The 15,348-nt window shown below is 37.3% G+C and overlaps 1 protein-coding gene across 2 annotated transcripts; it reads left to right on the plus strand.

Annotated features, from left to right (window-relative positions):
• Positions 1–472: 472 nt before the first annotated feature.
• Positions 473–14,267, plus strand: LOC112503074 (protein transport protein SEC23-like). 2 transcript variants are annotated; one of them, XM_025107138.1, is made up of 3 exons: positions 473–642; positions 1,153–1,278; positions 11,987–14,267. In XM_025107138.1, the coding sequence occupies exons 1-3, from the start codon at positions 556–558 to the stop codon at positions 13,643–13,645; spliced, it is 1,872 nt and encodes a 623-aa protein (XP_024962906.1). In that variant the 5' UTR covers positions 473–555; the 3' UTR covers positions 13,646–14,267. The 2 variants fall into 2 exon arrangements, with proteins under 2 accessions (XP_024962906.1, XP_024962905.1); XM_025107137.1 differs by having other exon boundaries at positions 473–1,278.
• The last annotated feature ends 1,081 nt before the right edge of the window (positions 14,268–15,348 follow it).

Raw genomic sequence — 15,348 nt, forward strand, 5'->3', positions numbered from 1 at the left:
CAAGTCTGAAGTTATTTGTTCAGAGTTATAATTTAGAGTTATTTCAAGATTACAAGTCTGAAAAGTCATTCTAAATTTACTTCTAAGTTTAAACTCAATTTATTGATATAGTTTCATTTCTAAATATAATTTTATTGTAAAGTTAATTTCATTTTAATTAATTATTAATATAATTTCATTTTTAAATTCAAGTTTGAAAAATTATTTTTCAAAATTATACTTTAAAGTTATTTCAAAAATACAAATTTAAAATAATATCGTACTTTCGATTATCATTTCCACATGTAAAATAAGTTTTCTGACATAATTTGATTTTTTAAAATTATCCTCACGGTATCCAAGCTAGTGGTTGGTTTATAAAGTAGTAAAAATAAGCTAATTAACCCTTCTCTTTTTGTATATTGATTAAAATGTTTGAATACTCCGCCGGCCGCTGTACTGTAGAGGATTTTGCCCTGCTTCCTTAAACAATCATAAACGTGGATGAAACCCTTGGATCCAAGAAAGTAATGCCAATGGAGATCGCAACTCCGAGTTAGTTTCTTGTTGATTAAAATGGATTTCGTCGAATTGGAAGCAATCGAAGGCTTGCGTTGGTCATGGAATTCATGGCCAGTATCAAAAACCGAATCAAACAACCTGGTAATCCCTTTATCGATAATGCAAACTCCATTGATGAAATTCAACGAGCTCCCACTCTTATCGTATGACCCATTGATCTGTTCCCGTTGTGGGTCAGTCTTAAACCCGTACGCCCGTGTTGATTACCCTTCTCGAATCTGGGTCTGCCCGTTTTGCTATCAGAAAAATTCGTTTCCCAGATCGTATGCTGAAATCGGCGAAAACAATATCCCCGCTGAGCTTTTCCCAACTTACAGTACTGTTGAATACCAATTGGGTCATCAGGGTTTGATGACTCCGACCCGGATGAATTCTAATCCGGTTCATAATTGGGGAACCAGTAACGGTTTGGGATTGACCAAGTCCAATTCTTGTTCGTCTTCTTCATCTTCACTATCGAGTTTGGATCAGCGAGCACTAGGAGGGCGGAGTTTGGGGATTGGTGCTGTGTTTGTGTTTGTGGTGGATGCTTCTTCGAGCGAAGATGAACTTCAAGCACTTAAGAATGAATTGTTGCTGATTGTTGCACAGTTGCCGGAAAATGCAATGGTGGGGTTGATCGTTTTTGATTCCATGGTGAGGGTGTATGATCTTGGGTTTACAGAGTGTTTGCGGGTAGTTGTCTTCCATGGAGAACGCAAGCTTTCTACTACCCAGGTATACTTAGTGTCATATGCACTGTATTAAAGTTCAGTGTTAAATCTTACTTAAATATGCAATTTTTTGAATTGTGACATAGTTAGAATGAACGTATGGATTGGTTATTTAAGTTGGTTCTCAAAAATCATAGTTGAGATTGTGGGTTTGCAAGTAAATCAACTGGTAAGTTTGCTTGGATGTAGTCACTAGTTGTAGGTAAATAAATAGTGTCTTTGCCATATGAAGGAAAGACCACCAATAAAAGACTTCCCTCTCCAACTGTTGCAAAGCCAAGGAGCCTTGGTGCAACGGTTTTGCCTTTTTTATTATCCCCTTTCTTTTGATGGTTGCATAAGCTATTACAATAGGCATGTTGAATTGGTGACATGATCTCATAGGACTTCCAGTTATAAACTGATGTGAGTAGGCTTTTGACAGTTGCTGATAGAAGTCCAACATTCGTTTGTATCCATAGCAAAAGCATTTAAGCAACATAGAGGATAATTAACCTTGGATTGGAAGTGGACCTTTTACATGTCTTTGATCACAATAGGCATGTTGCTACAGGTTCATGTAGTTTTGGTTGTTTAGAGCTGTTTGAATATCCGATCAGTAGGAGTTGCAGCTCACACTATGTGTGTGTATGGGGGGAGGGTCTGGTTTCGTGTTGCATTGGGGTACATGCTAGAGTTATGTATAAGCACAAAATCCTTTCTTTTGCTAGGAAACCACAACAAATGCTTTGATGCATAGATTTGACAGGGCTCTTGAATTTCACACGTTTTTAGTTGACATTTATCTGGGGAAAGTAAGAGCTCAAGGGGAGGTCTGATTAAGCTAAACGATGAAGGTTAAGTTACTAGAGTCCTCTGATAGTTAGAGGGTGTGTGCTTTTCCTTATCTGTTCTATGTTACTATGTACCTACCTCATACTACTTATTGCTCCTTTTCTTCTTCTTTTCTTTCCGTTGCTTACTATTTACTATTCTTTGTCGATTCGGATGAGCTATCTAACTCTTCCCTTCTGTAAGGAAAGCAATCTTTTTAGTTACATACAAGGAAACTATGAGAAAGATTGGTTGCCATAACAAGGTTTCAAAATATCCTTATTAATGTAACAAAGTTTCAAAATTTTATATTTTCTACCCATTTTGACTGGTAACCTACTGTTCGTGTAACATTTAGTGACGTGGATATGTGTTCACGAAAGGTTTATCGCGAAGTGGAAGATAAACTTGACATCTATGTTATCAGATGTTACAAGTTAGCATGTTATCGGTCAAAATGGGAAAACATAGGGAATTTGAAACTTTGTTACATTAAATAGGATATTTTGAAACTTTGGTTACATTGATCGAGAATTTCTTTTTGTTATGCCAACTAGGAACCAAGGCAAACTTCGTTGCATTTTGCCCATAGAAAATGGAAAAGCAAGAGGGAGGGGGGATATTTAGGAAAAGATTGGAATGCGGTAGTTATGATAGATAAGAGCCTAAAACTAATATAATTGGTATCAATATTCAAGAGACAAGACATGAGATCATATTAGCCGAAGAACTGAATATGTCACTTCGATGGCTTCTGAATGTCATCAATCTAGATGCATTAGTGATTATGCTTTTCCGTAGGCTGAATGAATTTATAAGAAGATAAATACAGGGAGGACGTTAAAGAAGTCATCTAGGTTGTGTCAATGAGCAAAAAACTTGGGTTAGATCTCAATGATCATTGAAAGAGATTGTACATCAATACATGCTGTGAAATGATTAACAGGAGTTTGAGGTATGGTGATACGAATCGAGAAGAACTGTTTGAAGTAGCTTATGGTTTGTTGGTTATAAATGTTAATTTATTAAAACATCTAACAGGATTTAAACTTAAGATCATCGATCATCATTATAAAAATTGTGTAAAACTTACTTGGTAGTATCGATTTCTGATTGACATTAGATGATGAAGCCATATCGTTAGGATGAGTCAATATTCCGGTGATGATGCCAACAATCCGGTGGAGGGATTCCACAAGTTATGGTGTTATTATTTTGAGAAAATTTTGGATCTCTCTTGTGTTCTTATGACATCTCACACATGAAAAGACCACCTATTTATAGTTAGTTATATGGCAGATTTTTCCATAAAAAAAGCTGCCATTAGTTAGTTAGGATTGATGATGTCATTAGGGCATAGTTAAGGGTATAAGTAATACTTATACCATATGTTAAATATTGTTAGTCTAAATGATTTAAGGCCACTTATAAGTAGAAATATTCTAACATTCTCCCACTTGGCCGTATAACCATTGATATGCAGACTAACCATTAACTTGGCCAAATATAAAGTTCATTCAATTCATCATAATTCCACAATAGCACCAAAGCAAAAAAAATACAGCCTAAAGTGTCGCAATTGACACAAGACCCCCACCTTTTATACTATTGATGCTAGTATGAAATCTTATGATTTGGTTAAGCCAAAATGACAATAAATTAATGAGGTAAATAAATATGTTTGTCCATAATGAAACATAAGTGTACACAATTGAACGCTAATACAGACAAACTTCATATTAATGGAGGATTAGATATTCAAGCGCTTGTTTTGATACTAAACATCATTATAGAATAGTTTACTAGTTACAACATTATGTAAGGTCTCGTCTAAATCCCATTTTGGCGATGTGATCTTGAAATACGTTGGGTGGTAGACCTTTAGTTAAGGGATCCGCAAGCATATCGTGAGTGCTAATGTGCTCGATTCATAAACTTTGTTCCTCCACTCTTTCTCGTACGAATAAATACTTTGTATAGAGATATAATCCAGCTCCACTTGAACTATTGTTGTTCGAGAAGCTTACTGCTGCACTATATCGCAGTAAATCTTTATTGGCCTTGAAATAGAGTTGACTACTTTGAGTGCACTAATCAAATTTCTCAACAACATTGCATGGCATGTTGCATCATAAACTGCTACATACTCAACCATCATTGTTGAGGTCGTCGTCAGTTGTTGTTTATGACTTCTCCAAGAAATAGGCCCACCTGATAGCATAAATACATATCCCGAAGTTGACCTTTTATCGTCCTTGCATTTTTGCATAGTCCGAGTCGGAATATCCGATCACCTCAAGGTTTTCCAATTTTCTATAAGTTAATTTGTACTCTTTTGTTCCTTGTAGATATTGTAAAACTTTCTTAGCAACTTTCCATTGATCTAGGCTAGGATTAGATTGATATCTGCCTAGCATGCCAACCACATATGCGATATCCGGTCGAGTACAAACTTGAGCATACATCAAGCTTCCAACCACAAAAGCGTAAGGAATGAGCCTCGTTTGTTCATGTTCTACCTCAGTTTTCGGACATTGGAAAGACCCGAAAACATCACCCTTAACCATAGGAGCAACGGAGGGGGTGCAATGTTGCATATTGAACCTACTAAGTACACGTTCAATGTAGGCCTTTTGCGATAGTCCTAATATCCCATTGGCTCGATCTCGATGAATCTCAATTCCAATAACATACGAAGCATCACCGAGATCTTTCATGTCAAAGTTTCTTGAAAGAAGACATTTTGACTCATACAACAGATCAACGTTATTACTTGCCAAAAGTATATCATCCACATAAAGCACAAGTATAATGAAATTTCTCCCACTCATCTTGAGGTGTACGCACTGATCTACCTTATTTTTAATGAAGTTATTCTTCATTACCTCGTCAAATTTTAGATACCATTGATGAGATGCTTGTTTAATCCCATAAATTGATTTCTTGAGTTTACAGACCAAGTGTTCTTGACCATTAGACTTGAAACCTTCCGGTTGGGTCATAAACACATCTTTATGTAAATTTTTGTTAAGAAAAGCAGTTTTGACGTCCATTTGATGTAACTCTAAGTCAAAGTGAGCTACAAGGGCCATTACGGTTCTTAGGGATTCTTTTCTCGACACAGGAGAAAATGTATCTTTATAATCAATGCCCTCCTTTTGAGTATATCCTTTTGCAACCAAACGAGCTTTGTATCGCTCGATATTTCCATTTGAGTCAAGTTTGATTTTGAATACCCATTTGCACCTTTCGGGTTTTGCACCCTTCGGGTTTTGCACCCTTTGGCAATTCAACAAGTTCCCAAACGTTATTTTTATTCATTGAACTAAACTCATCTTTCATAGCTCCCTTCCAATGAGCTGATTGGTCACAAGTAATGGCATCCTCATAGGATGTTGGGTCGTTACATTTCCCTAAATCAAAATCGGCCTCATTCAAAAAAATGAAATATTCGTCATAGTTTGTGGGCCGCCTAGGTCGTTGTGACCTACGTATAGGCTCTTGAGTTTCGTGAGGTTCAACATTAATTTCTTGAGGAGGTTCATGAGGAGCCGACTCATTTACCTCGGTATTTATTATATTCTCATTTTGTGACGTTAAATGATCACTCGAGGTGACAAGTGGCTTGTCGATCGAGATGGGCACATGAATTATAGGTGCCTCATCACGAGCCTTTTGTAATTCAATTCTTCTAAATGATCTACTCCCACTATTGCTAGAAATCTCAAGAAACTCTGCATGTCTAGTCTCAACAATTCTGGTACTATGTGATGGGTAATAAAATCGATAACCCTCTGATCTTTTGGGGTATCCAATGAAGTAACAACTAACGGCTTTTAAGTCCAGTTTTCCCAATTGAGGGTTGTATAATTTAGCTTCGGCCGGACATCCCCAAACCCATAGATATCGTAAACCAGGTTTCCTTCCCATCCAAATTTCAAATGGTGTCTTTGGACCAGATTTTGAAGGAACTCTATTAAAGATGTGGACATCCGTTTTTAATGCCTCAGTCCAAAGAAATTCATGAATGTTTGAATTTGCGAGAATACTACGAACCATGTCCATAAATAAGGGTATTGTTTCTCCTCTCGGCAAAGCCATTTTGCTGAGGGGTACCTGGCATGGTATATTGGTTTATGATCCCATGGTCTTTACAAAAGTCAAAGAAAGATCGAGGAGATTGACCAACATCTGTATGTCTACCATAGTATTCACCTCCCCTATCTGATCGAATCACTTTAATTTTCCGGTCAAGTTGATTTTCAACTTCTGTTTTAAATGTTTTAAACATTTCAAGTGATTCTGATTTTTCTTTGATTAAAAACAAGTACATATATCGCGAATAATCATCAATAAAGGTAATAAATGATTTTTGACCTTCAATTCCTGCAGGAAAAAGGTCCACATATATCGGTGTTTATTAATTCTAATAATCCGCTACTTCGTGTAGCCCCTTTCTTATTTCCTTTGGTCATCTCTCCTTTAATACATTCTACACATTTTCCAAAATCCAAGAAATCAAGATTTGGCAAAACTTCATCTTTCACGAGTCTCGTCATTCTTTCTCGTGAAATATGACCTAAACGTTGATGCCACAACATAGATGAAGTTTCTAAATCTCGTTTTCTCTTATTTTTAGTCATATTCTCATTCACATTAAAGGATAATAGAGATTCGGAAAAATGGTTATCTAAACATAATTTATATAAGTTATCATCTAAATAATCACTTCCAACAGTTTGGGAATTTAAATTAATAATTACTTTATTGTATCCAAATGTAAATGTATAACCATAATTATTTAGTTTAGATATAGATATCAAATTCCGAGTCATGCTCGGTACATATAAAGTTTCATAAAGATTCAAATAGAAGCCGCCCTCTCATACTAATGGAAGGGTTCCAACAGCTTCTACGTTCAAATCAACACCATTCCCGACTTTAACCGTTCGTTGGTTTATTTCCAATCTCCGGATTGTATGGAATCCCTGTAATGAATTAGAAATGTAAACCATAGATCCAGAGTCAATCCACCATGTATTAGTTGGAACATTAATATTGAGAGACTCGTAAATCATAAAATTATGAATATTACTTTTCTTTGTTAACCATTCCTTAAATTTATGACAATCCTTTTCAATATGCCTCTTTTTATGGCAAAATTTGCATTTCGGACCTCCTCGAAATGATGAACTAGTACTTGCACCCGTCTTCTGGACTTTATTTGGAGTAGAGTTATCTCCAACTACACCTTTGCCCTTCCATGATCCCTTCCTTTTCTTGGAGTTAATTGTGGCAATATGAGCGATGTTGGGCTTTTCAACTTTCAAGCGTTCTTCTTCTTGCACACACATGGCAATTAGTTCACTCATTTTCCATTTCTCCTTTGCGTATTATAATTGATCTTGAAAGGACTAAATTGCATAGGGAGAGATGTCATGATAAAATGAACTAGAAAACCTTCACTAATTTCCATGTCCATGCCTTTTAGTTTATTGGCCATGTCGCTCATCATCATGATATGTTCACGCACACCACTGACTCCATCATACTTAGTTGTCAACATTTGAAGGATCAAGGTACTTGCATGAGCTTTCGAAGTACCTTTAAATTGTTCCTCTATGAAGTTTAAGTATTCCTTTGCATTCTCGGAGGGAATGGCTCCTCGAATAGCAACGGATTTGGAATTCTTAATGATCATGAGTGACATGCGATTAGATCGCTCCCACTGTTCGTAGGCATGTTTTTGATCCATTGTGCTCTTATCATTAAGGGCAGCAGGACGATCACTACGAAGCGCATGATCAAGGTTCATAACTCCGAGAGTCAATTTCACTTGATCTCTCCATGTTGCGAAGTTAGTACCAGTTTAAGGTTCAATTCCGGATAAAGTAGATGCTGGCATAAATTGAAAATTAAATGCATGCTCAAATAAGACTAAGTAAAATAAAATTAAAATGAAGGGACATATATGTAACATAAAGCATATCGGTACAGATAATTTAAACCTACTACTTACACCAAATAATAGGTCTATAAGATATCGTACCCAGTCATCAACCTCACGTTGGTTCAGTTGACAACAAAGAATAAGCTATCTCAAATTAAACTACGCATGCACAAATATCACATATCACCGTTGGGCAGAAAAGTAATGAATATGCAAGTTATGCTTGTAGTTCATTGATTAAATCATCAATCAAGTTGCCGTTGAGTTTATTGAGTGACAATTTAAACAATTTACAACATGATATTATTATACTTTAGTTTAAGTAATCTTCCGTTGGGTTAATTACTTCAAAGACATGGGGTTTCAATTAAGAGTTTTACATACTGTATTTAAGTATGTATTATGCACTGCAAGAATCAATTCTTACACACAGAAGATTTCAAACATGTGGTCTCTATTAAAAGTCATTTAAATATTTGGTTATTATTTCATGACATACTTTCGTAATTTATATATCTTATCCAGTCATACAGAAAGCATACAATCATATTATACATTTATATGATATGCCGCCAGTGGTGTTTTGGTGGAGAAGTAAAAAACAAACAGAGGATTAAATATCCTTACAGTGGTGGTCAAAAGGTTTTTGTGAAATGGAAAATTAATAGTGATTCATATGCCACTTTCCATTTTCTTTCGCATCAAGAATTGTTTCTTGGTTATTTTATGAACACGATGAGCATGAGAACAATTCACAAACATATTTATCATGTAACTGCCATGGCTCTGATACCACATGTTAATTTATTAAAACATCTAACAGGATTTAAACTCAAGATCATCAATCATCATTATAAAATTGAGTAAAACTTACTTGGTAGTATCGATTTCTGATTGACATTAGATGATGAAGCCATATCATTAGGATGAGTCAATATTCCGGTGATGATGCCAACAATGCGATGGAGGGATTGAACAAATTATGGTGTTATTATTTTGAGAGAAATTTTGATTTCTTTTGTGTTCTTATGACATCTCACACATGAAAAAACCACCTATTTATAGTTTAGTTATATGGCAGTTTTTTCCATCAAAAAAGCTGCCATTAGTTAGTTAGGATAGATGATGTCATTAGGGCATAGTTAAGGGTATAATTATTACTTATACCATATGTTAAATATTGTTAGTCTAAATGGTTTAAGGCCACTTATAAGTAGAAGTATTCTAACAATAAACACTTGCGAGGATAACTGTCACATAATAACCTTTAATGAACATAAAAAATTCTTAACTAATAAACCCTACCCAGGAATGGGGATTGAATAGCATAACATTTAATATTTCGAAGTTTCAAGTGACAAAACATGCACTTTTAGTGGTTTACATGCACATTGGTCAAGGTGGTAGAGACAAGGCAAACACTTATGAGGATGATTGTCACATAATAACCTTTAATGAACATAAATAACTCTTAACAAATAAACCTTACCCAGGAATGGGGATTGAATATCAAGCACAACATTTAATGTTTAGAAGTGTCAAGTGACACAACATGCACTTTTAGTGGTATACATGCACATTGGTTATGGTGTTAGAGACAAGGTAACACCTTCAAATTATGTGGTTGAACCTAAAAAGAGGTCATCTATGTATGTAGACTGAGCAAAGGACTATAAATACTTACATTAGGAAATATGACACTTATCTAATAACCTTTAGTATTATTCAATATGGAGAGATAGGATTGATGAAATGCAACATGCTTTGGTCAGGAAAGTTTAATCTAATTCTAAGCTGAATGGCAAGTTCTATAAGATGATGGTGAGACATGTCATGATTTATAGAGAATGTTGGCCAGCAAAACACTTGTTGACAAGTTGTGTATAGCAAAAAATGTGTTTTTGGACATAATGGATTTCTTTATTAAACTGCAAAGGAACATACAAAGATAGTAGACCCTACAAGTGAAATAACAACTACAACTAAACCCACTAACAAAAGAAAACATACATTCTTACCATCTTGCCACCGTCTCGCAAAGTCAAAAAGAACTCAAGCTCCAATAATGCAAAGATTGCAACACCAACATTGGATTAAGAGTTGAGACCAGAACCTACTTGCCAATAAATTGAAACCAAAATCCTAAAAGCAGCAGTCGGAAGCGATGATGGTTGGACCCTGACAGAGGGGGGGGGGACTTGCAATTTATGATGCAAATGACGAAAAGAATCCTATGAAACTTGGAAATGACAAGGGGTGTGATAATTCTGACGATAGGGAAAGTAACGAATATGAATGAGAATTGCCAATTTGAACAGAAGTTTTTGATTAGTATGAAAATGAGGACTCTAAAAACCTGCAGAGTAATCCACCATTTGCAAGAACCGCCTATCTTAGACGAAAACTCAATGAATGGAGGAACACCTAACTTCGACCACACACTGAGTTGAATAGATAGGCCTGTAACTGAAAGAAACCTGAAAGGTAGTAGATATGGGATAAAGGAGCGGTTAGGGTTCAAACACTCCATTAATGTTTGTATCATAAGTATTAGGGTTCATAACTCTTAAAAGACTTCTGGTTTGTTGGAAGCTTATCTTAGTCAAAGTAGCGCGATGTTTTTGTCTTTTCTTCATGAACTGAAATTCGTTTGTTGCTTTGAGATCCCTCCATAATTATGAGTTTCATAGGTCATTCGCCTTTCATTTTAATTTAAAAAATTTACATTTTTTTGTCAAGAACATCATTTTTTATATCAAGGGCACTAGCAATTTTTTCAAAAATATTATCAATCTTCGGAGCTCTGCAAAACTGCCATAAATACTTGTATTATTGCTAAGAAGTTCTTGTATTCATTCATGCTTTACTGAAAATTCATTTGAATATTTTTTTAGAGACACAAATTCTTCATTGTCCCAAAGGATGATCTGATTAGTAATTCAGTTCAAGAATAGAAGAGAGAAAGTATAGAAGAGGATTTTATTTTCTTCCAAGGATTTGTTACAAAAGAAGGGGAAGCCTTTATTTTATAGGAAAGGAAAAGGTACACTGTAGACATATCCGTTTCTATCCAGAAATCATGACTGATTAGATGGAATTGGAATTTTCTGTTCCTCTTTTGACTGCAAGAATTGCTTCAGAAAGTGTGTTTCTGGTCAAACTGGTGATTCCATTATTACAATAACACCTGGTGAGTTATCATGGCATGTTAGTAGAGCTGATTGCCACTGGCTTCAGTGAAATCACAACCCACATATAGCAAACATGTAATGGAAATCACATTGGGTTGTGGCTTACTGATTAAGGCTCTCAAGGAGATGTGGTGGAAATTTCATCATATTCCATTTGTTCAAATCCACCTGCAATGACTCCAGGTCATTTGTGGTCTACCGGGGGATTAGTCGGTGTGTGTAAGCTGGCCTGGATACCTAAAAGAGAACATGTAATACGGTCACTGGGCAACCAAAAATATCACACTTCATACCAGAACCCCCTACTAGAAGACAAACATGAATTTTCCGGCTTATGCAGATGGTTCAGTCAAGTAAGTCGAATAAACCTTTAAGTCGCCAGAAAACAAAAAGGGTGGAGAGATGAAAACTGTTGCATATTGATCGAAATACCGACTCCAAGACGGATATATTTTAGGAAGAAGATATATCCTAAAATTTCACCATGGAAGAATGACTCAGGTGCCCTTGATTGTAATCTTGATGGAAGGGATGAAGGGTAGGAATGATTAGTATGGTTTGTAGGAATTAGTGGGTGTGTATTTGATTGGGAGTCTGTATATATATGTGTGTGTGTGTGTGTATTTCTTTCATTAATACATTTAAATTGTAAAATAGGTGAAATTGAAACCCTTATAAAATTTCCATATGGTGTTCATATTTCCAGTGGATTTGCGGTGTTTCTAGTACTCGTAATTGTCTATTTTCATCAATTTCAGATCATCGATCTTCTGGGGATCCATCCATCTGCAAGGCAACATCTCGGAAAACCGCAGGGGGTGCAAAAACATGGCTTTGTTCTACCGGTTTCTGAATGTGAGTTCAATATTACCACCACCATCGAAGAAATACACCAGTCATCACCGCTCACACCAGGCCATCGGTCTCCACGTTGTACTGGTGCTGCAATACTAGTTGCCGTAGCCCTTCTAGAAGGATGCTCGGCCACCATTGGGTCCCACATAATGGTATTCACATCTGGGCCGGCAACTATGGGACCGGGGATGGTCGTGAGCCAATATCTAACTCAATCGATTAGAACTCATCGAGACATAAACACTGGTCATGCTTCTTTTTACTGGAAGTCTTGTGCGTTCTACAAACAAATATCGGAGAAATTAACAGATTTATCGATGGTGCTCGATCTGTTTGCATGTTCTCTGGATCAAGTTGGAGCAACGGAGATGCGGGCAGCAGTTGAAAAATCGGGTGGGTTCATGATGTTGGCGGAATCGTTTGAATCGGATCAATTTAGAAAATGTTTGCGTTACATTTTCAGTCGAGACGAAGAAGGGTTCTTGAATATGTGTTTTGATGCAACTATCGAGATAATTACCACGAAAGACGTGAAAATATGTGGCGCTATCGGTCCGTGTGTTTCACTCCGGAAAAAGAACGGTTTGGTGAGCGATAAGGAGATTGGTGAAGGTGGAACGAACATTTGGAAGCTTGGAACAGTGACTGATAAAACGTGCATCACATTCTTTTTTCAAGTGAGTGACGAGCAGAAAGCGCAGCCGGGGACTGCATTCTTTATACAGTTCATAACGAAATACCGACATGGAAACATGGGAATTCGCAAACGAGTAACATCTGCCGCAAGACGGTGGGTCGGTTGCGGTGCACCAGAAATTGCTGCAGGGTTTGATCAAGAAACCGCGGCCATAGTCATGGCTAGACTTGCAGTTCACGAAACTGAAAAGAATTTCCCCCGAGAGGTGGTGAGATGGCTTGATAAGGAGCTAATTAGCTTCGCTTCAAAGTTCGGAGACTACATCTGCGAAGATCCGTCATCGTTTCGTCTTTCTTCGAATTTCTCGCTCTATCCGCAGTTCATGTATCACTTACGAAGATCTCAGTTCATTGACGTGTTCAACAGCAGCCCGGATGAAACCACATTTTTCCAGCTGATGTTAACCCGTGAAGGGGTTGTGGGGTCGTTAATAATGATCCAACCAACGCTTTCCCAATACTCGTTTGACGGCCCTCCAATTCCCGTTCTTTTAGATGTTTGCTCGTTATCTCCTGATGTAATTCTGCTATTCGATTCCTACTTCTATGTCGTTATTCACTACGGATCCAAGATCGCTCAATGGAAGAAGCTGGGGTATGACCGAGACCCAGACCATGAGAATTTCCGAAAGTTGTTGGAAGCACCGGAGGTGGAGGTGGAGCAGCTGGTGGCGCAACGGATCCCAGTTCCGAAACTGGTGAGGTGTGAGCAGCATGGTAGTCAGGCTAGGTTTCTTTTAGCCAAGTTGAACCCTTCGGCAACCCATAAGTCGAGTTACGTGGATGGGTCGGAGGTTATAATGACGGATGATGTGAGTTTGCAAGCATTTATCGAGCATTTGCAAGAATTGGCGGTTCAGGGTTGATTGTAATGTTGTCGTTGTTGTTGTTGTATAGATAGGTTTCTGCCCGTAGAATCATCGTACAGGAAGTATGCGCTATATGTTTATGTTTGATGCAGTTTTTGTTATATCGGAAAACATAGTCTCGAATGGTTTATCGTCGTTTCTTTGGTCAGGTCGGGATGACCAAATTCATGCATCAACAACTTGTACGTTGATGTAGAGTAATTCATGTATCAACGACTTATAAATTGATGCCGGGTAAACCTCTGTCAGAATGATCAACTTCTTGCATCAGTGACTTGTACATCGATGTCGGGTACGCCTTTGTAGGAATGACCAAATTCATGCATCAACAGCTTGTACATTGATGTCGAGTAAATTTCTGTCGGAATGACTGAAATTCATGCATCTGTACATCGATGTTGGGTAAACCTGTCAGAATGACCAAATTCATGAATCGACTTGTACATTGATGTCAAGTAAACCTACGCTTCTTGTAAGTTGATTGCATATCGTCATAAAACAGCAACACATGTTTTGTTATCTATATCATTGTTATAAAGATCAATACATCATCAAACGCACATTTTGTATACTAGATTATGGCTGAAAATTCTTTAGTTCTGATTTGTTGGTTTTTCTACTACTGATTGTTTCTTGTGATGTACTGGGGGATCGGATATGGCAGCATATCAAGGTTATTATCACTGCTGAAGAGGTTAGGATTTCTTGTATTTTTTTTCCTTTCATATTTTTATCTTTCTAAACTTGTTTAACCACTCTTGGATGTTCCCAAAATTCATTATATTGTGCATATTGGTGTTCCTAGCTGATGTATGCAAGGGACTTTGAGAGCAGCGGCCTCATAGATTTACATACTAGTTTTTATACAACTGTTAGGATTGTAAACGAACCGAACGAACACGAACGGAGGCGTGTTCATGTTCGTTCTTTTGTTCGGAGTTGTGGGACAAACAAGGTGCATTTTTCAGTCTTATCCTACCAGCCTAATGTCACGCCAAACATGGAAGATAAACTTGGTAATTTGTGTATTGTATATCGATTACAATCAGTGATATATATATATAAGAGATACAATTACACTCTAGACCCTCTAATATAATTATGTATATATATCCCACTTAATTGTCTAATATTCCCCCGTAAGCTAAGGCCGGGGAGCGACCTGTAGCTTGGCTGTAGCTTGGACTGTAGCTTGGACCGTAAAAGGAGAAACCGTTGTGAAGGTAGCAGCTTGGTGAACACGTCTGCAATTTGATCATCTGTAGATATAAACTGAACTGAAAGCTTCCGTTGCGCAACCATTTCTTGAACAAAGTGAAAGTCAACTTCTACATGGTTGGTACGGGCATGAAAGACGGGATTAGCTGAAAGATACGTAGCACCAAGATTATCACACCATAAGATAGGAACCGACTTCACAGGAACCCGGAGTTCGCGCAACAGTGTTTGGAGCCATGTGAGCTCAATAACAGTATCGGCTAGAGCCTTCTATTCAGACACTGTTGATGACCGAGAGACAGTCCTTTCTTTTCGTGTAGACCATGATACTAGGTTTGGACCAAGATAGATAGCATATCCCCCAGTGGATCGACGTCGTCAGGAGAACCAGCCCAGTCAGCATCGAAGAAGCCGGTCAGGGAGTTATAAGCAGAATCAGTGTAGGCATGAAGGATTGTGCCTGAATCATGCATGATTCGTAA

Source organism: Cynara cardunculus, unplaced genomic scaffold (assembly GCF_001531365.2).
Source record: "Cynara cardunculus var. scolymus isolate 2C unplaced genomic scaffold, CcrdV1 Un_Scaffold_2491, whole genome shotgun sequence".
In the NCBI taxonomy this organism is placed as follows: domain Eukaryota; kingdom Viridiplantae; phylum Streptophyta; class Magnoliopsida; order Asterales; family Asteraceae; genus Cynara; species Cynara cardunculus.

What these genes read in the sequence shown, in the direction of transcription:
- LOC112503074 (XM_025107137.1), top strand. Translation starts at nt 556, where the DNA reads ATGGATTTCGTCGAATTGGAAGCAATCGAAGGCTTGCGTTGGTCATGG. An exon ending in GCAAGCTTTCTACTACCCAG is followed by an intron (nt 1,279 to 11,986) that starts GTATACTTAGTG and finishes CATCAATTTCAG; the next exon opens with ATCATCGATCTTCTGGGGAT.